The 19,283-nt window shown below is 34.1% G+C and overlaps 1 protein-coding gene across 1 annotated transcript in view; it reads right to left on the bottom strand.

Annotated features, from left to right (window-relative positions):
- Positions 1-19,283, bottom strand: part of NRK (Nik related kinase) — a 130,209-nt gene that overhangs the window by 18,156 nt on the left and 92,770 nt on the right. Inside the window, exons 19-25 of the mRNA XM_012644538.1 lie at positions 17,489-17,586; positions 16,101-16,471; positions 14,550-14,883; positions 5,907-6,069; positions 5,299-5,454; positions 3,407-3,550; positions 1,019-1,177 (exon numbers count right to left, since the gene is read on the bottom strand). Coding sequence (XP_012499992.1) covers positions 1,019-1,177; positions 3,407-3,550; positions 5,299-5,454; positions 5,907-6,069; positions 14,550-14,883; positions 16,101-16,471; positions 17,489-17,586 — 1,425 coding nt within the window. The remainder of the gene's footprint in view (positions 1-1,018; positions 1,178-3,406; positions 3,551-5,298; positions 5,455-5,906; positions 6,070-14,549; positions 14,884-16,100; positions 16,472-17,488; positions 17,587-19,283) is intronic.

Here is a 19,283-nt window from a genome sequence, read left to right as displayed (position 1 = left end):
ATTTGCATAAATGATTTGGAAGGAGGTAGTCAAAGTAGTATATTTATTTAACGCTTAAGTTACCTGGGTACTCATTTCCCCCTTTAATGGTGCACATGTACATATGCACGCCCATATGAAAACCTATCCTCAGAAAGCCACTTTATATGTAGAAGAAAAATGGTCAGTCAGAATAGAAATGTCTGGTTGCAATTCATATAATATGATTCTAGCTATCTCCCACCTATGCCACCAGTTCTGTCTGAAGGGGCAATTAAATGAAGAGGGAAAGAAGCAAATGAAGGCTGAGGGTAGAGTGGGATTTGCTTCAGAGATAAAATAGAATGGGATCACATTACTTCACAGTTGTTGATAGCTACAGGATTCTGAGTCCCTGTAGTTAAACCATTTGACAGTGGATGGTTGTGAAGAGATAGGGGATATGAAAACACGCTAATCGGACAGAAAATATTTAGTGATTATATTCATGAATATCAACAGTGGGAGCAAGAGTCAGCAGGTCATAGAAGAATCTTCCTTTTGATTCATCATAAAGTTTCCTGGTCAGTATTAAGAGAATTCTATTTTATTGTTGTTCCAAAGAAAGAGAATATCACATGAATCTCTGCAGGTTGGTGAAGATACAGAAAGACCATTTATATAGTTGAAGCTATATGCAAATTTGATTACCCTAGAGGTGAAAGATATCCATAAATGTTAACCTAGGGGTTTATAGAGGCAGGAAAAAAAATTGGTTTATTTGGAATATTCAGGGTGACTAGGAAGGGAAGAAAGGTAAGGAAGTAAACCAAGCTTAAGTTCAATAGCTATTTCAGTCAATCAATATTTTCTCAAAAACAGCCAAGATTGTATTAATAGCATAAAAGACCTGGATGATGTCACAATGAAATTCACTCATCTTTGTATCTGACATTGCAAATTCTTTCCTTTCTCCACTCTGACTTTCAAAATTATGTACTTCACCAAATGAAAGGAAGCAAAATTTATATAGCTATAGTTAACATGAAATATGACTTACGGACACTGAAGTGTTCACAGCCTGTCAACTTATCAATAGCTTTGTAGGCCTCCTCTGTCTTCAGCATTTCCTCTTGCCTTCTTTTACTTTCTGGATCATTATTCAAAATCTTGTTCTTCAGCCAGCTGAGATGGTACACCCGAAGTCTGTTCTTATGGCCTGATAAATAAGAAAAAATATAGTATTTCAATTCAGTCTATCTTTCTTTTCATATATTATAAGAACAAAAAAGTGAAGGTATTTTGCCTTTTTAACCAAATATTTTCATTAAAGTAAAAAGTTAACACATTAGCTGCCATATGAGTTGTATTCAACTCATGCTAGTTTTGAGCCCGGGGACCTCACGAAGCATATGTAACTCACCTCTCTTCACCTTGGGAGCCGTGAGAACTATTTTTCAAGTTGCATATAACTCATGCACAGAAAACAATAAAAAATAACAAATTTTTTGTTACATTAGAAAGGATCATTTTATTTTTGAAGTTTTTATCCTATTTTCATAATAAAACACTGTGGCCCCAAGGAAAAAAATTTATTTTCCAGTGTGGCAGTCAATGTGTTAAAAAAGTACATTGCATCAGAATCTTCCCTTCAGAGTTTGGAAATGTGATAATAAAGTCTATCTTAATCTGTCACTTCAAAGAGATAGTCAAAGTCTTTACCAGCTATCTATGTACCTGGCTTAAGTGGATCTAAAATAATTCTTTGGGACAGGATAAGACAGCCACCATGCAGGCAAGAGAATTACAAATCTATTCATTCATACCTTGGCTTTTCATTAAGTCATGACTCCTCTGAGGTGCAGAGTCCTAGAAGCTGTCGCCAGTAGTGTGTGTGTTTGAGAGGGATGTCTGAGTATGGACTGTTTAGGCATTCAGGGCCAGCAGAATGGGTCTTTTTATGTTCTGTCTTTGCAGCATGCTTATAAAATAGTTGAATAGTTTTGTTATGTTTTTCCTCAACCCAATTTATCTTTTACATTAATTTCCTAATTGCAAATCCCATCAAATTCTTACAATTCAGATAGAAAACACAGGCCATCAAAATCACACATTTCTCTTCCTATCTGGTGGCCTTATATTCCTTTTTCTCTGTCACTTCTAGGGTTTATTATTTCAAGATTTCTAGGCCCAACAATAGGATTCTTATTTAGGTGATTGATATGCTTTTACATAACATTTTTGAAGCAGTACTAGGATTCAGATATCTATGTCTACGACCATTCTTTTCTTAAGCGGTAAAGTAAATTTGTGCTTCAAACTATTAAGCATCCTCCTATATTGAGGTTCTCAGTACTATTTGATGCAAAAATAATCCACATTTGAGAGAAGCTCGAGTATTAAAGAAGGGCACATTTGGGTTACAGAAAGTTGGATAAAAAGTAAAAAGTCTGTTATTCAGATATATAGTCTCTAAGCCACCCAGATGTTTTCAAAAAAATAAATATTACTCCTGTGTGCCTCAATTATAAACCAATTACCATAAAACATGATAAAAAAAATTCATGAAGTCTGAGCATATGCCTGTAAAGGGTTTTCTCCTATAACCAAAACTTAATGCAAAGTTAATCATTTTAGGAATATACATCATTAGTGTGCAATATGGCAATCTGCACACAAATTATACATATAGATTATATTTTTATAAAAACATATAAACTCATATAAATGACTGTGATTAGCATCATTTTATTCAATCACCAAACTGTATTATTTTTTTTTCCTCTCCTTTTGTCTCCTTTGTCCTCATCTTTTGTCTCTAGTCAGCTTTAATACTAGTGCTTTCCTGATACTAAGCCCTGCTTAGTAATCATGATCACTTTTAACACTCACTTATTTGATCTCTGGTATTCAACGGTTCAGGCTCTGACTGATCAAAACTAAGAAATTTAACTACGGTGTGGGAAAAGTGTAGAAGTCTTTAGGGGATCCATTCTTGTTACTAACTCTATCTGTAGGCCCTTACGATAAGGCTGTTCCAGGGACAAGTCTCTTTTTAATCTGATTATTGTACACGTTGTTCTTCGTTCCTTGTAACACAACACAAGAAAGTTATTTGGTGGATGTTGGTGTGATCTTGTGTGTATGAATGAATGAGAATTAGAGCTATGAAGTTCTAGGAGGCTATTCTGGAAAGAACCTGCAAGGATGCAAATGGTGTGTTTTTTTCCCATCACTGACCTAGGTCAGGTTCATTACAATCAAAGGAAGTTAGTTTAAATTGTAACTAGATAAGAAAATACAAGTAGGAAAATCTGGTGGTGTCCCAATTAAAGGTTATATTTAAGGTGTTCTCCTACGAACACTTTCACCTGAGAAAGTCTTTAACCCAGTTTGCAGCCTAATTAATCTGCATAATTACTCAGCTAATTTTAGTTCTGAAACAAACCTGAGATGGTAATCAGCAAATTGAGTGGCTCTACAACTTGAATCTGGCGGAATGGTCTTCGCTTTATAAGTTTAGTAATGTTTGCCTTCCCGCTTCTGTCCATCAGATACAGATTAGATCGGGTTCCCAACAGCAAATTGACTCCTGTTCATACATAAAAAGAAAAGTGCTATATTAGCTCAGATTATTTTTTGTAACTGCATTTATGTTACTATTTTTGCTATTCTGGTGTGCTGATCTATGTAAAGGTGACTTATTATAGGCTAATGCTAACCATGGACTTTACCAACAGAATAAATTTCATTTTAATACATGAAAATATAGAAGATAATTTCCTCTAGCAATATTCCACTGGCTGGTTTCTGGTGTGCCATCTCACCAATAGGACTTTATATATATCTTTTTACATACCCTTTAGAAGTGGCCCAAATTTTATCAAAATGAATCAACCTTTTTGAAAATTACCATTAAACATCCTTTGTCTAACACATACAAAGAGATCAATCCATTCAGTTCATTTCTCATTTCTAACCATAACTAAAGATTTTAACGCTTTGGAGATAACTGTATGGAAATAACTGTTTTTAAATTGGATGATTCTATGTTCACACATACATTAAAATTTTTACAGTTCCTAACCTACATGTATCTAAATTTACACATTCTCTTTTATTTGTTGGCTGGCTCTGTTGTTCAAATTTAAGCACAAAGACCAAATAAGAGAACTGAAACAGAAGATAAAACTAAGATTAAATTACAATTCAAACTACTGTGGCAGCTTTTCCCCATAAAGTGACATAGGAAATAATCAGCCAAGTAATGTAACAGAGGAGAAAACTTTAGTCTTCATTTCACTTGGAGGCTACTTGTGCTCTGAGGGTATAAGGAGAAAAGACAAGTGCTTCTGCTTGCTTTCATTTTCCCACTCTATCCTTTACCAGTTCTCTAATTCATGGCCAATGGCAGGTTTAGAAACTGCACCTTCTTCTCACAAGGGAATCAGGGAGGGAGGGCAAAGTATAGTCATTTTTTAATTAAAATCTTTCATTTTTCAAAATATAAAATCACAAGTTATAAAGACCAGTTATTAGACATTAACTACATTTCTGGGTAGTTGCCTGACTGAAATATTTATGCTTTCTTGTTGTCTGGTACATGAAATTAGCAAAAATTTGAGATGATATATTTTTCCTAAAGAATCCATATTATTATAATCTCTGCTACCCTGTTCTATTTTTAATTTAAAACTCTGTCCCTTGTTTCCTCAAACATTAAGCAAAATCTATGAAATTGCAAGTCAGAGGTTGGCATTTACTTTGGATTTCTGCATCCTTGCATTCATTTATTCTGTTTCATTTATGATTCAGACTGGCTTCGGGTAAAATATTGTCTCAGCATTACCTATGTGGTTATAATTCTTATGAAACAAATGACTGAAAAAAAGTCTATCAAAGTTGAGACATTATATTAATAGAGCAAACTTTACAAATTTTCAAGACTTTCAAAAACATGATTCTGCAGAAATGTTTCTTGTAATACCTTATTAGGTATCATATGCTGAACACTACCCTAAATTAAAAATACTAAGCTTAACTTTTCAAATAACCATAACCTAATCCAGTTTTATATGTTAGCCAAGTTAATTCAGGTTAAAAAACATGGAATAAAAAGGTGGGGACACCAATTCAAATATCAAACTGCACTGAGTGAAAAAAAAATCAGCAAAACCAATTCTGAGCAAATTAATGTAAATACATTTTTATTTGAATTAATGATTTTGTAATAGTAAACAAATGTTTTATGTCTATGATTTTCATAGAAACCTATGAAACCTGCATAGATGAAAATATATTCTTTGAAAAAACAACTCAGTTTTAGGAAATCAAACTCACCCCACAAAGAACCACAGCAGATTTCAGAAGTAAATTCTTTCTCGTACATGTGGATTAGTGGTTTCTTACACTCAGTGGACACATAAATTGGGTTAACATTGACTTCAGAGGGTTGCTTAGGTGATTCCTCAGGCAATTCCTCGAATCCAGAACATACTGCAAAGAAATAAGGGGAAGATACTGAGAGAAACTTCTAGTCTGTACCGTATGTGCTTGAGTGTTTCTACAATTGAGACATAGCTTAGACAAACTCCTTTTCCTTCATTGTATTTAATTTTCATTTATTATATCAGTAATTTCTAAACCATCAGATAACACAAATTCTGATGGTTAAAATACATTGCCGAATACAAACATATTTTAAGTTACTGTGATTAGAACACACAAAAAAATACAGATAAGGGACTCAGTTTCTCAATTGTAGCTCAAATTTAGGTACCATAAATATCCAGCAAAGAGTCGACATTTTAAAAGCATATATCAACCTGAATTTTTGTCAACTAAATATCAGAATGATTTGATTCCTATCTGAGCGTGAACCAGTGGTTAAATACTATTTAATATGTGAATAGATAGCAGCATTTAGAGATTATATTAAGCACACTCACAGATGGCACTGGCAAAGTCAGCATCAGTAACCCTCCCAGAACCTTTGGAAGGAGACGAATGGAAGGCAGAAAAATCTGATTGTGTTGATAATTCTAATATGTCCTTATTGTCATTTCCATCATCAAGTGCTGCACTTGAGGCCTCACTTCTACCACCTGACTCCTAAAAGAAGATTGAAAACCAATTTTTATTTTATTAGGAGGTTGGCAGTGGGAGAAATATTCCTAGGGGTCATTTGAAAAAGAGAGTGCAAGATTTGTAATATCTACATTCTTATAAAATCCACATTTACTAGAAAAACTCAACAATTTCATCAGAAGAGACAGAACTAACCTATTACTGAGACCACTGATATCAGAGGAAAAATGCAAGGAACTTTAAGTCCCTATCTGTACAATGTGGGGCCTAACATTTGTGGAATTTTTACCATGTACCAAGTATTATGTTAGGTATCTTATTTACTTATCTTCATGAATCCTTATCATAACCCAACAAATAAGTATAATTATCTACAATTTACTTATAAGGAAACTAAAGTTTAGAAAAGTTAAATAATTTATTCAAGGTAATAGTACTAGTAAGTAGGGGAACCTGAGTTTGAAGCTAAAGCCTGTTTGATTCCAAAGCATACATTCACCTATGCTATGCCAAACAGCCTCTTGAAAAACTAAAAGGCACAGTGTGGGGGTATCTGTTCCACTGCTTTAAGGTACCTTCACAAAACTGGGAGCATGAAAAACCTGCAGGGAGAATTTTCAAATGACAGAGCAAATGATGGAAAATCAACCAACACAAATTCAAGAGTGTCAACATGCCTCACTGAAAACCTACCCTGCTTCTATTAACTTATAGTAAAGATACTCAAAGATAAAAGCCACAAAAAGTGATGATTTATGTGGAATGCCTTATCCTGTGGGAAAACATACCAACTATTTTTTATAAGCTTGTATGATGATAAGATCTTTGTGTCTAAACAGTGATTCTTGGCCCCAAGAGAGTTGTGCAGCCCCATCAAAGACTGGTTTGTATGACCTTTCTAACCACAAGAGCCTGGTATGGCAGCATGTCCTTTTTAAATTAAAATGAAAGGATGATCCATTCACTCTGCAGATTTCTAAAACATTTCTTAAGATAACTGGAGATATCCAGGGTTGCTATGAAACCTATGTTGGGACATTCTGTTTTAATGCCTTTAATTAAGACAGATAGACAGATAGATAGATAAATAGAGATAGATATTTTCCCACTGATATTGCTTTCCCATTGGAAATTATTTAGGGAATGTCCTTCTACCTTTTTTCTTCCTTTATTGATTTCTTTCATAATTATTGTACACCTGTCATAGGCCATGTCCTAGGTTAGACACTGAGGTTGAGTGAGTTGGAAGAAAAATAATTAGGGGTGGATTAGATAGAGTTTATTCCTTTTAAGAGTTCATAATCTAGTGTAGTAGACAAACAAATACACAAATAACTAAACTACAATGTCCTAAATGGAACTGTGGGCAAAATGTTTGCAAGCACAGTGGAAGGGGTTTATAATTCTGCCTTGGAAAGTCAAAGATGATACTTGAGTTGGATCATGAAGGATGACTAATTCACTAAGTAGAGATGAGGTGAAGGGGCAGCCTTCCAGACAGAGGGAACAGCTTGTACAAGGAACACTAATGAAAGAGCATGGCATCTTCAAAGCCAGTTTGTGTGAAAGGACAATAGGCTAGAAAAGTAGATCGGCATGATCTTTCCCCTGTCTGGAGTTCCACCTGTGTTTTCAGATATTCAGATACTCCCCATTTCTCAAGAATTAGTTCAAATACCACATGCTCCAGGAAATCTTCTCTGTGACAATTCCTATTGATTTAGCATCTGTGAGCTACTTGAGTATTTTAAACCTATTTATAAAGTCAATAAACATTTTGTGAATGACAAAATCATTGTCTAAACAGAGTATATTACTTCAATTAAAATTGTACATGTGAACAGTTTCTGAAAAAGTTAAGCATACTTACTACATGACACAGCAATGCCACTCCTAGGTATATACACAGAAGAACTGAAGGCAGGGACTCAGATACTTGTACACCAATGTTTACAGCAGAATTATTTTCAATAACCAAAAGGTGGATAGAACTCAAGTTCCCATCAACAGATGAATGGACAAAGAAAATGTGGTATACATAAGGTGGAATATTATTCAGCCTTAAGAAGGAATGAAATTTTGATACATGCTACAACATGTATAAACTTTGAAAACATGCTAAGTGAAATAAGAGAGACATAAAAAGACAAATATTGTACGATTACACTTGTACAAGATATCTAAACAGAAAGGAGAATAGAGGTTACCAGGGGCTGGCAGAGGGGAAATTGGGAGTTGATTGTTTAATTGCTTGGGATGATAAAAAGTTCTGGACATGGATAGTGGTGATGGTTGCAGAACATTGTGAATGTACTAAATGCAACTGATTTGTACACTTAAAATGGTTGAAATGGTAAATTTTATGTTATGTGTATTTTACTGCAATAAAATAAAAACTTCCCAGAAACAAAAAATTGGCTCTTCTTGGAGTGACTTCAACAAGATAGCTGATTAGAATTGACTGGTGCTTGTCCCTCTTACAAAAATGGACCAAAATAATGAATAAGCAATTAAAATTTGACCGAAGTGTCTGAGGGAGAGCATTGGAGCGCAGTGAGAAAGTGGCAAGGTCTCTGTATAGCATGGAGTCCAGGATGCAGTATAGGGAGGGGAGCGAGGAGCCTTGCTTTTGTTGTCCCATCTCCCCCACCAGGATCAGCCTGGAGCCAAGAGGGACTTCTCCTTTTGGGGAAAAGGTAAGCAGAAGTCCTCCATCAACCCTCATTGCCATAACAAACACTTGAAGTCCTTACTACGGGAGAATCCCACAGTCCTCAAGCCCTAAGCCCAGTATGGGAAGGTTCCTGAAATTCACGTGGCTGCATTGCTCCAGATTAAGAGCAAAATTTATGTACTTCACCCCCCACAATGACCCAAGCTGATGTGGCCTGGTGCCATATTGAAACTGGAGCCACTGCTGGGGTGCACTGTGCTCTCAGGGCCAGAAGACACTGTGATAACTTTTCAGTAACAACTTCTCAAAAAAGGAAACACATAAAATTCCAGAAAAATTCAAAATAATGATCTTAAAGAAACTTGGTGAGTTACAAGGGAACACAGATAGTCAATTCAATTAAATGAGGAAACAATTCGTGATCTGAATGAGAAGTTCAACAAAGGGATAGATATCATAAAAAAGAGCAAAACAAAAACCTTAGAGCTGAAAAATTCAATGAATGAAATAATAAATACCATTGAGAGCTTCATCAACTGACAAGACCAAACAGAAGAAAGGATTTCTGAACTTGAAGACAAGAGTTTTGAAATAATGCAGGCAGACCAAAAATATATATATTAAAAAAATTTAAAAACAATGCAGAAATCCTACATGATTTATAGGAAACCATTAACATAATAAATTTTGACATGATGATAGTTCCAGAAAAAGAAATGAAAAAAGCAGTAGAAAACTTTTTAAATGAAATAATAGCCAGAAACTTCCCAAGTCTTGGGAGAGATATTAACATTAAGATCCAGGAAGCTCAAAGATTACCAAATATATTCAACTTACATGTTGGCTTCTTGGCCTAGGGGTGTGATTCTTGCTTTGAGTGGCAAATATATTGACCCTAAAAAAGTCTTTTCCAAGGCACATTATAATAAAACTGTCAAAAATCAAAGACAAAGAGAAAATTCTAAAAACAGCAAGAGAATAGCATCCAGTCACATATAAAGGAATTTCCATTAGATTAACAGCAGATTTCTCAGCAGAAACCTTACAGGGCAGGAGAGAATGAAATGATATATTTAAAGTGGCGAAAAAAGTCTGCAAGCCAAAAATACTATACTCAGCAAAGCCATCCTTCAGAAATGAAGGAGAAAAAAAGTCATTTCCATACAAGCAAATATTAAGGACTTCATTACCACTAGACAAGCCTTTCAAGAAATGCTTAGGGGAGTCCTACATCTGAAAGCAAAAAAACAATAACTATCATCATGAAAACATGTGAAATTATAAAATAAACCAGTAGAACAGATACAGAAAGGAGAAAAAGGAATCAGACCTTATCACTACAGAAAACCACCTTAACCATAAAGTTAAACAATAAGAGAGGAAGAAAGGAAGAAAGGATATACAAAACAACCAGAATACTATTAATTAAATGACAGGAGAAAGTACTCACCTATAGATAATAACCTTGAATGTAAATGGATTAAATTCTATAATTAATACATAACAGATTGGATGAACAGATAAAAAAAAAAAACAAGAGTTAACTATATGCTGCCTACAAGAAATTCACTTCACTTGTAAAGACACACAGACTTAAAATGTAAGTATGGAAAAAGACATTCTATGCAAACAGAAACCAAAAGCAAGGAGGAGTAGCTCTACTTATATCAGATAAAACCCATGTTAAGTCAAAAAATGTAAAAAAGAGACAAAGAAGGAGATTATATGATGATAAAGTGATCAATTCAGCAAGAGGATATAATAATTATAAATGTATTTGCATCCAACACCAGAATACCAGATATATAAAGTGAATATTATTAGATCTAAAGAGAAGATAGACTCCAACACAATAATACTTGTGGTCTTCAACTCTCAACTTTCAGCATTGGGCAGATCATCTAAACAGAACATCAACAAAGAAACACTGGATCGGAACTGCATCATAGATCAAATGGACCTAACAGACATTTGAAGAACATTTCATCTAATAGCTGCCGAATATACATTCTTTTCATCAGCACATGGAACATTCTCCAGAAGTGACCATATGTCAGGACACAAAATAAGTCTCAAAAAATTTTTAAAATTGAAATCATATCAAGTATCTTTTTTTTTTACCAAAATGGAATAAAACTAGAAATCATTAACCAGAGGAACATTCAAAGCTATATAAATACATGAAAATTAAACAACATGCTCCTCAACAACTAATGGGTCAATGAAGAAATTAAGAAGGAAATTTAAAAATTCATTGAAACAAACGAATACAGAAACACAACATACCAAAACTTATGGGATACAGAAAAAGCAGTATCAGAGAAAAGTTTGTGGCGTTAGATGACTACATCAAAAAAGTAGAAAGATTTCAAATAAACATGATGCATCTCAAGGAAATAGAAAAGCAAGAAAAAAAAAACTGAACTCAAAATTAGTAGAAGGAAATAATAAAGATCAGAGCACAAATAAACAAAATTAAGACTAAAAAGTCAATACAAAACATCAAAAAAAGGAAAAGTTGGTTTTATTAAAAGATAAATTGACAAACCATTAGGTAGAATAACTAGGGAAAAAGGAGAAGACCCAAATAAATAAAGAAATCAGAAACAAAAAAAGAGACATCACAACTGATATCACAAAAACACAAAGAGTCATTAGAGACTATTATGAACAATGATACGCTGACAAATTGGAAAACCCAGAGGAAATGGATAAATTCCTAGATATATGAAACCTCTCAATATTGAACCAGGAAGAAATACAAAACCTAAACAGACTAATAATGAGTAATGAGATTGAATAATGAGTAAAGAGTCTCCCAACAAAGAAAAGCCAAAAACTGGATGGCTTCATTGCCAAATTCTCCAAAATGTGTAAAGAAGAAGTAATACCAATTCTTCTCAAACTATTTGAAAAATGTGAAGGGAAGGGAATTCTTCTGAACTCATTCTACAAGGGTAGCATGATACCAAAACTAAATAAGGACACAACAAAAAAAGAAAACTACAGGCCATTACCTCTAATGAACATAGATGCAAAAATCCTCAACAAAATACTAGCAAACCAAATATAATAGCATATCAAAAATATTATACAACATGATTGAGTGATATTTATTCCAAGAATGCAAGAGTGGTTCAAAATATGAAAATCAATAAATGTGATACATCACATCAACAGAATGAAGGACAAAACCACATGATCATCTCAAGAGATGCAGAAAAAACATTTGATAAAATTCAACATTCCTTTGTGATAATAATTCCTAACAAATTATGTATAGAAAGAATGTATGTCAACACAATAAAGGCCATATATTTCAAACTCACAGCAACCATCACATTGAATGGGGAAAAGCTGAAAGCCTTTTCTCTAAGAACTTGGATGAGACAAGGATGCCCACTCTCACCACTCTTATCCAACATAGTACTGGAAATCCTAGGCAATTAGACAAGAGAAAAACAAAAAGAATAATCAACTTGAAAATGAGGAAGTCAAATTGTCTCTGAAAATGACATAATCTTATATACAGAAAAATATAAAAACTCCACCAAAAACTCTTAGAACTGATAAACAAATCCAGTAAAGTGGCAGAATATAGATCAATATACAAGAATCAGTAGCATTTCTATACACAACAACAAACTAGATAAAAAAAGAAATCATGAAAGCAATTGTATATGCAATAGCTACCAAAAAATAAAATACCTATAAATAAATTTAACTAAGGAGGTGAACGATCGCACAAGGAAAACTACAAAACACTGATGAAGGAAACCGAAAAGGACACAAAAAGGGAAAGGCATCCTGTGTTCATGGACTAGAGGAATTAATATTGTTAAAATGACCATATTACCCCAAGTGATCTACAGCTTCAATGAAATCCCTATGAAAATACAATGAACTCCTTCACAGAAATAGAAAACATTACCCTAAAATTCATATGGAACCACAAAATACCCCAAATAGCCAAAGCAATCCTAAGCCAAAAGAACAAAGCAGGAGGCATCACACTACCAGATTTACTGGTACATACTACCAAACATACTACAGAACTATAGTAACCAAAACAGCACGGTAGTGGCACAAAAACAGACACACAGACCGATGGAATAGAATAAAGAACCTAGAAATAAACCCACATATTTATAGCTAATTGATTTTTGACAAAGGCACCAAAAATATTCATTGGGGAAAAAATCATTCTCTTCAATAAAGGATGCTAGGAAAACTGGATACCCATATGCAGAAGAATGACACTTAAACCCTATCTCTCACCTTATATAAAAATGAACTCAAAATGGATTAAAGACTTAAATGTAAGACCCGAAACTATAAAACCACTATAGGAAAACATACGGGAAATGTTTCAGGACATTGGTCTGTGTCTGGGAAAATATTTTATGAATAGAATTTCAAAAGCACAGGCAACAAAAGCAAAAATAAACAAATGGGATTATATCAAGCTACAAAGTGTATGCACAGGAAAGGAAACAATTAACAGAGTGAAGAGACAACCTGCAGAATGAGAGAAATTTTTTGTAAACTATTCTTCCAACAAGGGATTACAATACAGAATATACAAGGAACTCAAAAACAACCCAACAGAAAAAAAAAGGAAATAATCTGATTTAAAAATGGGCAAATGATCTGAATAGACATTTCTTAAAGGAAGACATACAAATGGCCAAAAAATATATGAAAAAATGTTCAACACATCACTAATCATTAGGGAAAAACAAATCAAAACCACAATGAGATATCATCTCACCCCAGTTAGAATGGCCATTATCAAGTCAAAAACGTAACAAATGTTGGTGAGGATGTGGAAAAAAGGGAACTCTTACGTATTGTTGGTAGGAATGTAAATTAGTTGGTAGGAATGGAGAACAGTATTGTGGTTCCCCAAACAGCTACAAATAGAACTACCATATGATCCAGCAGTTCTACTACTGGGTATATATATATGAAGCAAAGGAAATCAGTAAGTTGAAGAGACATCAGCATCCCATGTTTATTGCAGCGCTATTCACAATAGCCAAGATAAGGAATCAGCTCGTGTCCATCAACAGACAAATGGATAAAGAAAATGTGGCTTTTATACATAATGGAATACTATTCAGCCATAAAATGTAATGAAATCTTGTCATTTGGAGCAACATGGATGAGCCTAGAGAGCATTATTTGAGTGAAATAAGCCAGGGACTGAAAGATAAATACATGTTCTCACTTACATGCAGAAGCGAAAAAATTTACCTCATATAAGTAAAGAGTAGAGTAGTGGTAATCAGAGCCCCAGGAGGGGATAGGGAGAGTGTGTTTAAAGGACACAAAATTACAGCTAAATAGGAGGAACCGTAGTTAACAATAATTTATTATATATTTTCAAATAGCTAGAAGAGAGGATTTTGAATGTTCCCATCACAAATAAATGATAAATATTTGAAGTAATGGGTATACTATAATAAATACCCTGATTTAATCACTATACATTGTATGTTCTGAAATATCCCTCTGTAACCCATAAATATGTAATTATGTGCCAATTAAAATTTTTAAAAATATTTTTTTAAATTGTACGTGTTAAGAGACTCTACCTCAAATGTAATCTGAGTAATAAAGGCAAACAAATAAGAGATTTTTGTTCCTAGAAATAAATGGGAAACATCCAAATTAGAAGTAGTAAAGATCTACCTATACATCTATAATTAAAAATATTTGCAGCTTTGGGGTATAAGGATAAAATATATTTGGAATGGCTGGAAATGCTACATGTCACATGAAGAAACACATTCACAACAAGAGGAGTTCAGACTCCTTTGTGCATTACCTCCTGTTGATGTTCAAAGTCCCAGGATGCAAGTCTCTCCAATCCTGGACGGGCTGTCTCTGAGCAATTTTCTCTTCTATTCAGTTCAAGTGCTCCGCTCTCTTCATTGGTTCCAGTGACTCCCTTACCTCCATTACCCCTGCTGCTTCTTCTTCCACTGCCTATACCGGCTTCATGTCCTTCCTGGTCTCCAATGGTTGCACTGCCCCCAGTGGCTGCACTTCCTCCATAGCTTCTATTGGCTTTATGGTTTTTATAGACTCTGTAGACTTCTTTTCCATTACTTCCATCACTACTGTCTTGCTTCCAGCGTCCATCTCGGCCATAGCTTGCCCTGACAACAAGCTCCAATTAATGAAAGAAAGCCGCCCAATAAAAACACATTTGAAAGTTAGTAAGTAAATGTAACTGAATTACGATGTGCCTTACATATATATCTACCATATCCAGACATGTCTTTGCTATGTGGCTACATGTGAACACTATTGGTATGATATAGACAATAAAAATGCCCCAATGGCCTGTCAACCTTAAATACTGAATTAATACCATAGCTGATGTCAATTTTCTGGCTGCATTTGAATGGCAGAGGGAAGAGAACTTGCATTCTTTGTTAGGCATACGTGTTAGGTTAGTAGCAAGAATATGCATTTTTTTCCTTAAATAATAAGACTACTTCATGCATTAGCAACTTCATAGCGACATGAATGATCAAGCTTACATGTTAAGCTCAACCACAACACATTTAAATAATTCTTCCTGCAATATATCTAGTTTGTGTTAATTTTAACAGCTGCCCTGATTTTCTAACATGTGTATTGACTGTTTTGCTATAGAATCCCATTGGTCTAATAGTTCACCAACAAGTTCAGTAATACAGACCTCATATCTTATAAAACTATGATAGTCATTTAATTAGTTGCTAAAATTTTCAAGCTTAATAAAATGTCTCAATGCTCTCTTTTCGCATAAGAGACATTAAACAAATGTGCCTGTGGCAATTCTAAAAGTAAATTTATTTGACAGCAGAATTCTTGGTAGATTTTTCAGTTGGAAAAAAAACCAAAAGAGCTCTTGATAACTTCTCCATCAATTAACCAGATAAATATTATCTTAAATTTATTATATACATGGTAGTATCTTAACTGTTGGAGAAAAGCATAGCTATGTTTGCAAATACCAGAGCTTCATCTTACAGTTATTAAGTAGTACACTTCCTTTGTTGCCCCACTTCTCACTATCACTGTGGTTTTATAGGGTAAGATGATTCAGAGACATTAATTTTAACAGAAACATCTACACAATTCCAGTTACTAAAAAACTAATAAATATTAATACTTGAATGCTAATTTTAAAAGTACACAAATAATGCAAAATTAGATGCTCTACATTGGAACAACTTAAAATCTATTATTAAAAATCAAACCATTTAGCAATAAGCAAGTGAAATTTATCCACCCTCTTGGTAGTAAATTTTGAAAACAAACCAAAGATTCAAATAGTTCTCAAGTTATAAAACATGGATAGTATAAGTAATTCATAAAAACCAACCTTGGCCAACTAGGCACATCATCACGATTATTGTCTGTGTCATCGGCAGAATCATCATTGTTGTCATCATCATCATAGTCTTTACAGACAGCATTAGCCTGATAAACCTGGTTATCCAAGTCATCACTGCCATTGGCAAGGTCATAGTTATCTTCATAAGCATCATGAGTATCATCATTGTTATCACCATCAGTATCAGCACCGGCATCATAGAGTTCAACATAATCACCATCCTCTTCAGGTGGCCGAATGACAGGTGCGGGAGTTAACCAATCATTCCGGAAGATTTCAGAGAGTGCATTATAGCCTACCCATTCATTTGTCAAGTATACGGGGGGTGATATTTTTCCAACTTTACATCCATTTGGAACCTATGTGCACAAGAAAGGTTAATGTAGTCTAAAGAAGCCTTTCATTTTCTACTAGACTGGAAAATTTCCAAGCTGACAACATTTTAAAATACATTTTCAATTGAAACAAAAATATTCACTCACTAGATAGAGCCAATATTTTAGTGAGGATGAGATGCTAAAACTCAAACGTCAGGCTGAGATTATTAGTGGCCTTTCTGGATCACACAGGACAAAATTTACTCACTTTTTTTTTATTACCCCTACTTGTGCTGAGGAGTAGACATTTGTCTTTGATGCTGGAAAGTAGAACAGGTGATTTGATGCTCTACAAATACAGTCACTTTTTCCTTTTACTTTATCCCCTGACATTGGGATTAACACATAGCTCTTGAAATTGGTATGTTAATTTCCCAGCTCTGAATTTACATGTTGCAGTTGTTTTAAAGCATTTTAAATGCTTCTAAAAGGCAAATTAATATTAATCTACCTTTTAAGCCTTGTAAGTACCATATGTGTTATGTAACTCTTGGGCAACCTAGAAGGGATGTGTGTATGGTAGCATAAGGGTAATTACAAAATAAAATAGAATGATCTGAAAGCACACTGCAAAAAGAGTTGGAAAACTTTTTTAAATTATGCAATCAGTATACATTTTATTTTTTACTAAATGTCTTATTTTTATACATTGCCTCATCACCAAGGAATGCTATTAAACAAAAATTGTACATCTAACCTCGTAATCTGAGATTAGCTTTTACAAATAGCTTTTTGCCACTCCTCTCTGAAATATGTTCTGATTGACACAAAAAAGTGAAAATCAAATATTGGCTGATTGGTTAAGGGTTTTCAATTTTAATTTCTAGATTTTGTATTCTGTATGCTCACATAGCAAGGGGAATCTACCTTTAAAAGATTAATTAAAAAAACTCTAAACTCTTTAACTTTTCCTTCCTTTAGTGAAGATGAGAATGTGTAAGTCAAAACAAATGGAAAAGTGAAAAGAATGGCCATAAATGTGTTAAGATGGAAACCTACATGGATGTCAATCAGCAACTTCTGATCAATAGTAGAATAAGGTGGTGATGACTGAAATCTCCTCCTGGTCACAGGACTCTCTTCCTCAGAAGAAGATTCTATGGAATGCCAAAAATACATTAATAACAGCGGTAATTACAGCCATTGCCTTCATTTGTATAGTGTACTAGTTCAATCCCTTGTTATTTTTCTTGTAGCCTCTGTGATTTTATTCAGGAAATATCACCTGACAAATTCTCACAGGGCCAGGATCCTGAATTGTGTTTTCAGTGGTAGTAGTAGGCTCAAATTTTGTTCCAGCTGTAGACCTACATGGCTATTCCGTTTTGAGTAGTAAGTGTACCCTTGCTAAATATTTCTCTCCACCTGTGTAAGAAGATACACAGTATGAATGGTAGCCAGGTAGATCCATTATTTTTAAATGTGCCAAGAATAGAAAGGGCTGGCCTCACATACTAACCAATAGAAAAAGAGCCCAACAGTGCATTAGGAGATAATAGGCTATCCAAAACTCTCAAAATGAGAGTTGACTCTGAAATCTCAACCCCCCGATTTCTATCAAGTGATATATCCTGATGTATTTCAATACAGTTAAGGAGTGAACTACTGAAAAGAGATAAAACTTATATCTTTTTATATAGCTGGGAACTTTTCTATAACAGTGAAATACAACAGAACTTTCTGCAGTGATGAAAATGTTCTGTATCCACACTGTCCAATACAGTAGCCACTAGTCACACATGACTGTTGAGCATTTGAAATGTGGCCAGTGTGTCTGAGAAATAGACTTTTTAATTTTATTTACTTTTCATTTTAGCTTACATTTCAATAGCCACATGTGGCTAGTTGCTACCATATTAGACAGCTCAATTCTATAGTGTAAATATTTCTATTTAAAATACAAATTTATCTGGTTTGGAAATCCAGATTTTAATATTGAGTTGTGGTATAGTAAACAACACCTGTGGTTGAAATCCAGTAAGAATATTTAACAGGATCAAATATCAGATCTTAGTGAGTGTACTTAGAAAAAGCTTCACTACAGGAACAGTCATGTCCCTGTTTATTATTTTTGTGTGCTTGGATTTTAAAGACTACTGCCTTTCTTTTACTTTCAGTCTTGGTATACATAGCCAAAGTATAGACACTACAATTCCAAAAAGCATGTATTTGTAAGACTGCTGTCTTTTAAGAACATTTCCCTGAACACATGCCAAAATTTGTGTCCTCATCTTCTGGTACTGTTGTATTTTTGCTGTTTATTATTTTTCTGCAGGAAACCATTTCTCTGAAGTCTTTTGGTGTGTTAGCAGACCAAATAAGAAGTCCGGGTAAATGTTTTGAGATTTTGAGACAAATCTGTAGCAAGGTGCTCTGATATCATGGTCCTTTCATCTCATGGGAATATCAAATAGCACAAACAATAAAACAAAAGAATTTTGGAACTGAAGAGATGTAAGATGCTTAGCTATTATCTGCACAGATGCTATCCCCCTTCTATCGCCCATCAATGTTCATGACTGCTTTGGAGCCTAATCCAGAATTTCCTTATTTCCAAAATGAAACATGACTAAACCTTAAATTTTTAGTTGTTTGCCCAGTATTAGCAAAATCAGCCCAAGTCAAACCAGAAGAAAAAGATTCTGGGGGAAAAATTTCTAAATTTACTCTTTACTTAGGCTTATCTTATTTCTCACAACATAGTATTTGTGCATGAGGGGACACTACTATTTAAAAAAAATTCTGCCATTATGTAAGTCTCTTAGGAAGAATTTTTTTTTTTTTTTTTTTTTTT

The sequence above is a fragment of the Propithecus coquereli genome, unplaced genomic scaffold (genome assembly GCF_000956105.1).
Source record: "Propithecus coquereli isolate 6110/MARCELLA unplaced genomic scaffold, Pcoq_1.0 Scaffold104, whole genome shotgun sequence".
Lineage (NCBI taxonomy): Eukaryota > Metazoa > Chordata > Mammalia > Primates > Indriidae > Propithecus > Propithecus coquereli.
The sequence above is the reverse complement of the archived record's forward strand: the minus strand, read 5'-3'. Positions and strand labels throughout refer to the sequence as shown.